Raw genomic sequence first — 12,120 nt, 5'->3', positions numbered from 1 at the left:
ATACAATTTTTTGCAAAACACTACCTTTTAACGGATTTTAACAGTTGACCGTTAATTTTAGCCTTTGACCGTCACGTGACAGTCACGTGACCCTTAAAACAGACCTTCTTCTTCATTTGATGAAGCTTCCATGGCTGCAAGTTCTGCTTCTTGCTTCAAAATTGACATTTCCATTTGCATTTGAAGGTTCCTCTAATCAAACTAACCCAATCCCATTTTCGTATAAATTTGAATGCCATTAAAAGCAAAATAAAAAAAATTATATAAAAGAAGGGAAATTCGAAACACAATTCTTTCTTCACGTCATTTGGTGTTTTACCAAATTCAACATCAAGATTTAAAAGTGTGATTTTGGTATAATTCTTTTTCGAAAATTTAATTTTATTGTTTGAATTGGATTACCCAACAATTAGATTGTTGTTTGATTGACTAATTTAAACCCCAAAATGCAATTTCATTTTCGTTTTTCAAACCCTAGATTTTTCCCCAATTTAATTGAATTCATGAACTTTGTGAAATTTCATAATTAATCATTTCTAAACTATAATTTTATGATAGTTATACGTTTTGCCCTTATTTTGCAATTATAATTTGAACATTTGATGGTCGAATTTCATTTTAATGTTGCGGAAAATTTAAGCAAAAACGCCCACTTTGGCGGCTCGGTGGCTCAAGCCACGGTAGCTGGTATAGTTTGGGTGGTTGGCGCATGGTTAGGGACCGTCTTGGGTCTTTTTCCGGTGGTCTTAGTGCATGTTGCTTTTGGCGGCAGCCATGGAAGGCTTTTACTGTTTTAAGCAAGGAAAAGGGAAGGGAACGCGGGTCAGTTGGGTTTACTGGGGTTAAGGCCCGTTTTCTGGCTGATTAAAGAATCACGTGACTATCACGTGAGGGTCAAGGGTTAAACTTAACGGTCAAAGGCCAAAAACCGTTATAAGGTAGTGTTTTGTAAAGAATTGTATTATATAAAGTAGTTTTTTGCAAAAATTTTTATATAAGGTAGTTTTTTATAAAAAGAGGTATAGATTAGGTAGTTTTTTTTTTATTTTGCCTAATTTATAATATATTTATAATTAGTCCGATGTTTCATCACTGTAAAAAGTTCCCGTACAAAGATTCGATCGTTATGAAATACTCGGAAAACAGCCTTTGAGAACAGTAATGGGCCATGGGGCAAGAAAAATGTAAAACGTGAATCATGCATTTATAACATGTGGACTATGATCAAGTTTTGCAACTTTAATGACATTTAAGAAGTGGCCCGTAGCCCGTGGGGTTGCATTTGTTTCAGACTTGCAGACACAGCGTGTATATCTGGATCACAAATTTTTGCCATGGCCTATTATATATTTTTTAAAATATTGTGAGTAAGCATTAAGAATAATATAATTAGACATTTAAGATATTAAAAGTAGGTATTAGGGATACGGTAAGTAACATTAAGAATAATGTAAGTAGGCATTAAGAATACGGTAAGTAGGTATTAATCTTTAATAGACTGCACTTGAGATACATCTCTCAAAGAGACACTCTCTCAAGAGACTAGCTGTATCTGGATTGAGTGTTGACCTAATGAAAAAGAAAATTCTTAAATGACTCGATGTAATAATGAAATCATCTTTATTGAATTAATCCATGTATATTTAGTGTGTTAATTTGATCATTCATAATTTTAACTTACTCAACTAGAGAAATAAATTAATTATATGGGTTATGTTATGTTGCGATAATCTCATACAAGACGAGCTGAGAAACGCAAATTTATAAAATAAATCAACATTTTTGATAAAAAAAAATCCCAAAATGTGTTCGGATTTGAGATTTGGATTTATTTACTCTACAACACTTGATTAAAAAGTCAAGTAAAAATTTTGTTCGCTATTACTAACAATGCGAACAAGTACTATTATAAATTTTTTTGTTACAAAATAGTAAGTTAATAAAAAATTCCTAATAGGTTCTTTCATGAAATTTTATTTTTTTTCCATTTGAACTTAGTCCTTCTAATTTCTCACCATTTCCTAATTGAAAGTTGTTATGTGGCAAGAAATGTCTTAAGAGGATGTATTGCATAGTTAAGCAAGTAGGCCGGTGTCTTAAATTAAGTAGCCGGCGGTGATTGAGAGACTTTAATTGGATAATTTGTTCCATAAAATTAATTATTTTTAACACAAATTTTTGTATGTGACGGTGTCACCATGAGACGTGCCTTACACTTGGGTTAAATAACCCATTAATAAGAACTTTTAGCTAATGGACTTCTTGTTTTAAAGTTGTTTCACTGTAAGACGAATACAAAACAGACTATTACTTTAGTTAATACTCTTAATTAAAGTAATTAATCCTATAGGACAAATTGTCCAATCAATTAAAGCCTAATTAAAATAATTTATCTTGTAAGACAAATTGTCCGATTAAAGTCTCTTAATCACCTGCTAGATAGTAACACAAATAAGTCAAATATCGTACACAAATTTTTGTTAAAGTGTATTTTATTACCCCCATGCAAATTTATCACATCGGTAAAAAATAATCTATAATTACTTCATATACTTAATGAGTAACTACTTCTATTACTACCAATTAGATTAAATAGTAAATTTTTTTTGAGCTCGTAAGTAAGTTATATTTTTTATAAATTCTAACTTTTTTCTTAAAATATGTAGACATGTCAACTAATATTTTAATTTTGTTGGGTAGTGATTCGTGACCTTATCTTTGTTGCCTTGCTGTGAGGATGCAAAACCAAAATAAATTCGCCCCCATCGCCCATGGCTTGTGTAGTGCTTAACCTCTTTCTTGACACGTTTATTAAAACATACAACAAACCATGTTCTTGATTATAGGGTAGGATCTCGACAACTTTTTAAATAGCTATTATTCTGAAAAACTGTTTTTAAAATAAATTCAAAAAAAAAAAAATTTTAGGCTAAAAGTATTTATTGTTGAACTACTTAATTTAAGTATGGAGACACGTCTCACAATAAGACCGTCTCATACAGAAAGTTATATTTTTAAATAGTAATATTTATTCTCCAATTAAAACAAGACCCAATTATCTATTATAACCCATATTAGTACAAAGTTCAAGTATTTTCTTATGTGGGCCATAACATAGATATGGCTAGATCAACGTTTAATTTGCCATAGATTCAACTTATTTTTCTTGATATTTTTTTACATTAATATTTACAAACTTTAATCTCTTTTTCTTTATCAACTTCAAAAATTTAGATTAATATTTATTTTATCCTAAATATGAAGAAATTATAAAGAACTAGCTATTTACAAAAGCAATTAAGAAAAATCTTAAGAGAGTAATGAATTTTAAAGAAACAAATTACAAATATGGTTAGGAAATTAGTATTCGATCCCCACCAAGAAACCGAAAATCGTCTATATATTTAGTTACAATTCCTTTTATGAAAAAGATTTCCACCACTTTCTATAATCTATATATTTCTTACTTTCTATATTCCATATATTTCTTTCTCTTGAAAATCGTCTCCTCAATTCAAATTAATGACTAAACTCATTCCTAATATTTGTGCCCATCCGAATATTCCTAATATGGAAAATGAATATTTTGAGATAATAAATTTGTTATGAACATTGAATCATTGCAGTATTCATGGAAATATTGAATAAAATAAATTTTTTTTAATAAAAATTCAAAATACGCGTTTTTGTGTCCGAGGCTAAGGTTAGATTTGTTCATTGTTAGTAACAGCGAATAAATACTTAACCTCAACTTTAATATAAAAATGCTTATTTTGGAAATTTAAATTTCTCGAACCTTATTTTGGCATTTATTTTCTAAAATAAGTTTTTTTTTTTTCAAATTTTCACTTTCATGCCTACATAAATAGCTTGATCTACAGATTACAGCTTGTAGTATAAATTAAGCCAAAATTTTGGCACTTATTTTATGTATCAATATGTTCTGCCTTGTCCTCTTTATTGGGCAATATGCCAATTGAAAATACTCATTGTATATGACAATGAATAACTCTTGGAATATATCCGTCCAAAAAAAAACACTACTCTTGGAATATAAGATGTTGGTAAAAAGTACTACTTGCATTGTTAGTTGCTTTCAATTTGATTTTAGAAAAAAAATTTAAATAACTCAAAAAAGACGGAAAAAAGATAATTCAATTATAAGTTAAAACAAATACTTCATTTACTGTTAAAATTAATTGGTAATAATAAAAGTTATTTTTTAATTTTATAAAGTAATATATACTTATTTATTTTTTTGATGTGGGACAAGTCGGTTATAAAAGATATACTTAACCCAAAATTAGAAGTATAAATTATAAGTTTTATTTATATTGCCTGTAATGCATAATTTATGTAAGTACGTAACCACTTATTAATTAAGTGGATGGATTCCAGGTAAACAAAATAAACTAATAACGTTCTTTTCTAATGTGACTTGAAACCCAATAAAATGGTGTTTAGCTGAAAAATATGAGGGTGACATATGTTATGAAATATACAGTAAAGTGATTATTTTATAATCATATAAGATGATCAAATTGAGAAATTGACTAATGAGTTATTTTCTTGATAAGACGGTTTCATATAAAATAGTTTTTCTAAATATAATCCGACTTGAAATTAAATCCACCCAAACCCTGAGACCCCACTAATTTTTACGTTTCTAATCACACGTAGGAAATAGTAGACTCCAGAAAAATTCAAACAAAGACGACATCATTCTATTACCTCAGTTTCATTATACTTACTATTTATTAATAATTTTTCACATATTATATCATAATTAAATACAAATATTTTAAAAAGAACATGAACTATCAGCAGTTGATGCAGTAAAATTTGAAGGAAAATGGAAATTTAAGTAGGAATATTCCAAACAATATCCAATAAAAGGTGCAAAGTTTTCTGTGATAAAGCCTCTGATATTAAAGAAAAAAATGTAGTAGTAAACGACAAGACATTAATAAATATAGTAATTATTATTGTATCTCACAAAGTTTGGAATCTCTTGTTTAATCTCTATGATCCGATCAAAGACTTTGCTTTGACGTTTAGTCGTTACTCCCTTATCGTTTATTCACTTTCTTTCAATTTAAGAATAGAGCTTTACATCATGTATTGTACATCATGTATTCACTTTAGAGTATATAATATACTTTGGGTCTTTAATTTAAATTTTTGGTTGAATTGGTTTCTTAACATGATATCAGAAGCCAATGTGACAAGAGGTCATGAATTCGAATCATAACTATCCCTCATTTAAAGTGAAATATTTAGCGTCCAGATATAATAAGGGCCTGTGCTGCATTCCACACTCTTAGCCCCAAAGACTCTTGTGTGAGGGGGCGTGATATCTTGGGGTCTCAACCATTAGCTTAAGCTTTTGGTTGAGTTGTTCCTTGACAGACTATGAAATTTAATATTTTTAAACTAAAAAATTGGCCTAAATAATAAAATTGTCGATGAACCAACTCAACTAAAAACTGAAGCTAATAGTTGAGATTTTAAAATATATTTAACTAAAAATTTAAGTAAATGGTCAAAACTGCAGTACATGTTATATACTCAACAAAAACATTATGTTTTCATTTTTTTTTTCGTAACTTTGATAAAATACATGTTTAAGATATTTTTGGTTTTTTCTATTGTGTTATGGCAAAGAATGTTTTTTTTATAAATTGTAAAATTTATAAAAATATTAGAATCTTCTAAATAGTTCATAGTTTTCAAACAAAAAAGTGAAAAACTAGTATAAGTAAATTTATATGGTATATCAAGTATTCCATTTTTAATATATTGCAAGATTGATAAATGAGCAAGACGAAACATATTAACCTCTAATAAATCATGAGTGAAAAAATAAAAACTATTTTTTAATATGATTTTCTTAAAATAAGCAAGACGAAACATTATTCTCCCACATGTATCGGAAGTCGGAACACTGTTGATGAAATATACAATTGTTGTTTATGCGAATCTTTTCTACATGCGATCCGTTAGCCCTTTATGTTGAGAATTTTGGGGGAATAATTTGTGGATTAAATTTTTAAGGATTATTATTATTTGACTTTTCCAAACAAAAAAGTGTCAAATCTATAAATTGAATCTTTTTTCTTCAATATTGCAAGTTTTATAACTTATTTACACTTTGCATGAAATTTCATGGAAAAGTATTTTCCAAAATATCGTTCATGTGACAATTTAAAAAAAAAATTTCCAGATAAAACCGTCAAATGAGATGGCGGTTTGCATTAACCGGCCAGTAAACCGCCACATGAAGTAGCGGTTTGGTTAGGGCAAACTGCCATCTCATGTGGCGGTTTTCTCCTAGTAAACCCCAATATGCTTGTGCAACATTTTATTTTTTTCTTTCAATTCCCATAAATAGTTAGCACAACCTGCATTAAACTAGTTCAATACCATGTATTCCATAATAATCAACTACAAACCAACTTGATTTGTAAACATTGATTATGAATATAATGCGAACATATATTATAACCTTGGACAATGATATAAGAAGTTCAAGCCATGTAAATTGATACAAAGTGTGTTAAACTACAATCCCCGGCCCTTTTTGTTGTGCGCATCGTCAACCCCTGCGATGACATTGAGAGCAGGAGCTCATCGTTGACTAGCACGCTGATATGTAATGATCGTATGCGGAGGCGATAGATGTGGAGGAGTGGTCATGAAAGCTGGAGGAACAAATGGCGACATAGCACTGGATGTCGAAGGGGTTTTGGAAGACCGACCTTGAGTAGATGAACGCTCGCGACCTCTTGTGGACCGACTACTTGATCCTCCGAAAGAGCTACCTCAGTGGGCCGAACTCCGTGGAGAAGGAGTGTGGAATGTATCATCAAACTCACCAATGATGGGTAGAGTCGGAATGAAGTACTCATACCCCGCCTGACTCAATGCATCGGTCAATAACGCGTTAATGGAGCCAAGGGTCTGAGAACAGCCGATACCCCACATCAACTGGCGATGTAGCAGCCCCGTGAATCGTGTCATTGCATTGTATAAGGACTGATCGGATGCGCTCAGCCTGTATGTTATCATTATATTGTTAAAAGAATCACATAAAAGTATTACTATATGTTATGAGTGTTAAAAGAAGACGTACCAATAATGTAGATGTCGGATGGTAATGTGATCCTGGTTGTGCAAATGTGGTGTTCGTGAGGCGTAGTATGGAGATATGTCTGTACCAATTCATGTATGCACCAGAGCTTTGACCTGTGTAGTTATCTCCTTGAACCAATCGAGATGCTCGGTCATTCCACGCATCTACTTGCGATCTATGTCGTATGACGTAGTTCTTGTCCCCAATCCTCCTATCAATCGCATGTATCAATCGCATGTAGTTGACGTTGGGTGTCACAGGCATGCGGAATAATCTGCTCCAAACTGAATTGACGCATGACACGATCCGGGAGATGTAGCTCGACGATGTCAAAGCAAATAAGTAGACAACGCGATCTCCAAATCTCGTGGCCCGATCTACATATGTGTGGAAAAGCGTCCATCTTAGCCGCTGTGTAAGGCTGCCATGTCATCTGTAATAGAAATCAATATACTCAGTAATATATACAACTTATTGATAACTAATACAAATAATAAATGTTAATAACCTGCTCGTCCCGTTGTCGATCAAGTGCGTCTCTGTAGTAGACTAGAGTATGTGGGAAGTGGAACTTTGAAAGATATACGCGAAGCCAGCTGCGAACAAACGAACATTATTTAATATTTTCCATGTATAATAAAATAGTGAAATTGGAATTTGAATAGTTAATTAATTGTTGCTACCTTAGTGCTAAAGGATTCCTCCCACAACGATGCTGTGAACCTAAGACCGGGTCGAATCGTCCTCTGCGTCATCGTCCTGATCATGTTGACCAACGGGTCGAATCGTCCGAATTATAGGCCTCCCTATATGAATATGCTCCCACGACCATATCTGTAACAACTACAAGCAGCCTCCAATGACCTTGGCACCCTTACGAGATGCTTGACATAAATTATGATACAGATATGCAAAGGTAGCACTTCCCCAACTATACTCATCTACCCGCTCTAAGTCTCCTAGCAGAGGGAGATAGATCAACTGGACCGAGTCACCGCTCTTGTCTGGAAACAAGATGCATCCAAACAGGTACAAAATATATGCGCGTGCATGCCTCTCGACTGTAACATCATCCGCGTCGTCCTCTAGCACGCTGAAATGCTCTTTGAGCCAAATCAACTTCAACAAGGATCTAGTGATGATCTTCGGCTCTATAGGGTCTTCAGGGTTTTCTGGCCGAACCCCTAGTAGCTCATAAACTAAGGCTGGCTAATGTCCCCCTCCATGACCAATCATTGTTTGTCCTTGAATGGGCAGTCCCAGTATAACAGCCACATCTTGCAATGTGATCATTGCCTCGCCAACCGTGAGGTGGAATGTATGAGTCTCCGGCCTCCACCTCTCCACTAATGAAATGATAAGAGCTCCATCGAGCTCTAAACCCCCGCCCAACAACCTGTGAATGTAACTAAACCAGTTAATTCCACTACCTCTAAAACTCTGTCATCCCTTGTGACGATCAGATATAACACATAAGTCATCCCTCTTACTGACATAATGCCTTATACAATCCAAAAATCACCTCTATGTGTCGATGCTCTCTCCCTCCACAATGGCAAAGGCAAGTGGGAATAACTGAGAATTTGCATCTATCGCCATAGCAATCATAAGTGTAACACCCCTGAATTTCCGACCCCTTAACGAAACCAAAACCGTAAGGGACGACTGGAAATTCGGGTGTTACATAAAAGAAAAAGGAAAAGAATTTATATAAATGTCAAATATTAATTTTAAAAAGGTGAGTGAAAATTTCGGCAGCATCTGCCTTAAAACTGTGTGTCTTTATAGAAAAACAAAAGTTATTTAGAAGCTAATAAAGTAAAGGCACCAACGGCCTATCAAAACTATGTCACGGCGGAATGATTCGTCGCTGGCTTCTCAAATCAACATGCCAAGCATGAATCGTGGTTCCAGTGTCGACGTTTGCGTTTTCAAAAGACTTAACTCCTTAAAACCATACAGAGTTATAGACTACGCAGCGGAAATACAAATACACGTGGGAGGACACAAGGCCTCATAACAAAACATATACAACCAAAATTTACAAAAGATAACAAGAGATACAAAATCGAAAGATAGGGGTAATGACACAAGTTATGCTTCGCCCTCATCACTTTCCCCAAATGCAATGCAATGCATAAGAAGCTCCAGTACCTGCTACGCCTGTCTATGATCCTCCTGCTGCTCGACATTAGACCAAAGGCCAATGTGTCATAGCAGGACAATCGTAGAAAGTCATCAACAATCAAACATAAACACAAACACGTACACGTCAGTAACTAACATCAAATAGAATAAGGCCAACTACTAGATAGCATTATATCATAAAACAAAATAAGATGATTTCGTAAAACGCAAGCACGGATAGTAACTGTTTATCGACCACTTATACTTCTTAATTTCATTACGTGCTTTCCAACCCGAACCATGTGCTCTTGGGTAGAATGTAGGTCTTCACGCTCCTCGTTTCAAACATAAACTCTTGCAAAACACGCATAGTTCAACTCGATCAAGGCATTAACAGAATACCTAACACATAACCTTATAGAGCTTGTCTATCTTAAGGTAAGTGTGATCATAGACCGTAATACCCTTGAGGTGACTTAACTTAGGCACATTTCTCAATAGCATAACTATTCCATCGATAAGTAGATATCCTATCAAAGAGTAAATATTCTATCAAAAAGTAAACGTTCTATCAATACGTAAGCTTTCTACCAAAGAATGAACCTTCTATCATTAAATAACTTTCGATCAGTGAATAAACTTTCTATCACTGAATAGTTTTCTATCAATGGATTTTTCTCTACTTCCTGGCATAGTGACACGGCCAAGGGCGTTATCGGCCATCCGGCGCCCATTGGCAAAGTATGAGCTCATGCCCCCTCCAGCTGACCCTCTCGGGTCCTACCTTCGGGAAAAACCTAACACACTGGGGGTACTAAACCAGTGAAGAGGCCACCATATTGGGGTTTGCAAGGCCCGCATGGTATCACCTCGGTCAAGGGGCGGTATCGGCCATCCGGCGCCCAGTGACCCAAGCATGCTCATACCCCCCTTACGGTGGTCCCGTCGAACCTCACCTAAGGGACTAATAAAACAACCGGACATAATCCAGTTAAGTCACGCCAGCTAATCATAATATAGTACCTTATCAGATGGGAATAACTTCCACTCTTAACTATTAATGAGCGCCCTGGGATAGCAGCGCGCCAAAACCCACTGAGCCACTCAATAGAATATGAAATTCACCTATAAAGGAGTCATTCTAACTCTAATTAGGCATGATCTAATTCTTAAATAAATAAGGGATAATTCTCATCCTCTATTAACTCTCATCCTCTAAACTATTCTAAGCGCAAGGATTTCATAGTCGATAGCTCTTTATGTAAAGAGTACTCACTAGTATCTCATAGTTTCAATGCGATGTATATTATCACAATAAACAATAATATCTTAGAGCAATTTGCATATAAGGGTTAGTTACTGCGTATACGTACCTGTAGCGTTACTGCACGATCAAAAGTCACAAAATCACCCAACTAAGGCTCTACTTTCCTCTTACAAAATGGGCACCTATATAAGTTATGAGTAGAACTAATAAGTTCCCTTAACTACTTTGTCATACCAGCTAAAAGCCAAAGTAACCACAATCATCCATTCACGACAAGATCTCAATTACTTCTAACACGTACGCATCTCATTCAACACCAAGCATAATCGTCAATTCGATAATAACAAGTTTTTCCATCGACAAAGAATAAAAGGATTATGTCAAGTGTTTCATTACACCAGCTAACTTTGAGTTATAACGATTCACATTATCTTGAAACAAAACGACGATTCAGAATTAAGTCTCACAATGTTAGTGTAGTGCTAATATGACGACAAGAACGAATCTTTTTAAGGTTATCGCATAGCAATATCATTTATTATATTCTCCAAGGTTGAGCTAAAATCAAGACATCATACAAGTAACTTCAATAATTCTTAACAGTTGACGCTATGTTCATGGCTCATTACAATTATGTGTTTATGATTCCAAAAACAACCCAATGAGGTATTAGTAACTCTAACAATTAAGTCACTAATAATTAGCAACTACTACTCTCAATTAACAACCAAGACCATTTTTATAGTCAACTATAATCAAAATCATTACTAATTACCACAACGATAATCAACCAAGTCTTAAAATAATTTATAAGGCTATTCGATTAATCACCACACCACCAAAGTAGCATACACCACACACACTACTAGAAATCTCATTTCTAAATCAAACTCTAATTATTTCATGTTCAAAGATAACACTATTTCTATTACCTATGATAGGATTAAACCAAACTAATATTCAATCAACACAAATCCCATAATTTCTAATCACACTTAAACCTTAAATTATGAATATGTTCAATTCATCAATTAAACTCTTAACCACAAAAGAATTCAATGAAAAATAACACAAAATTCAACACTTTTCATCCACATATCAAAAACCCAATTCATAAGTACATTCAAATCATCAATCAAATTCTCACCCACAACAAGATTCAATGACAATCATACAAATTAACACCCAACTCATAAACTTAGTAAAATTCTAATTATATACTAGGAAAATTACTTAGAGTGAGCTTGAGAGGCTTACAATGGGTGAGACTAGGAAATGGGTCAAGAGGTTGGTGGTTCTTGTTGTGGTGGCGTGGCTCAAGACACGGTGGTGGAGGGGGAAGGCTGCACGGATCCAGAGAGGAGCAGCCGCCTGCTGGGGCGTGTTTCAGCCGCCTGCTACTGGGCGTGCTTGCAGCCGCCTGCTGCTGGGCTGCCGTGGGAGTGAGGCGAGGCTCCGGTGCTGCTTGGTGGTGTTTTCGTGGGCGGCTGGGCTGCTGTGCAGGAAGGGAAGGGTGCGGGAGTGAGGGAGGAAAGAAGAGAAAGAAAAAGAAGGAGGAGAAGTGACGGCTAGGTCTTGTGAGCGTTTAGGGTTT

At 34.5% G+C, this 12,120-nt stretch overlaps 1 protein-coding gene across 1 annotated transcript; it reads right to left on the bottom strand.

Moving 5' to 3' along the window:
• Positions 1 to 7,975: 7,975 nt before the first annotated feature.
• Positions 7,976 to 10,793, bottom strand: LOC130801762 (serine/threonine-protein phosphatase 7 long form homolog). Its single transcript, XM_057665642.1, has 5 exons — positions 10,781 to 10,793; positions 9,749 to 9,808; positions 8,655 to 8,707; positions 8,438 to 8,572; positions 7,976 to 8,341 (listed from the first exon to the last, which is right to left on the bottom strand). Exons 1-5 carry the CDS (start codon positions 10,791 to 10,793, stop codon positions 7,976 to 7,978), a joined length of 627 nt encoding a protein of 208 aa, XP_057521625.1.
• Positions 10,794 to 12,120: the final 1,327 nt, after the last annotated feature.

This window comes from Amaranthus tricolor, chromosome 15 (genome assembly GCF_026212465.1).
Source record: "Amaranthus tricolor cultivar Red isolate AtriRed21 chromosome 15, ASM2621246v1, whole genome shotgun sequence".
Lineage (NCBI taxonomy): Eukaryota > Viridiplantae > Streptophyta > Magnoliopsida > Caryophyllales > Amaranthaceae > Amaranthus > Amaranthus tricolor.
The sequence above is the reverse complement of the archived record's forward strand: the minus strand, read 5'-3'. Positions and strand labels throughout refer to the sequence as shown.

Excerpts from the sequence above, each read along its gene's own strand:
- LOC130801762 (XM_057665642.1), bottom strand. Across the intron at positions 8,708-9,748 it reads TAGTTATGCTATTGAGAAAT|TTATTCCCACTTGCCTTTGC; the intron begins GTGCCTAAGTTA and ends GCAAATTCTCAG. Across the intron at positions 8,573-8,654 it reads GAGAGCATCGACACATAGAG|AGTTTTAGAGGTAGTGGAAT; the intron begins GTGATTTTTGGA and ends AAGGGATGACAG.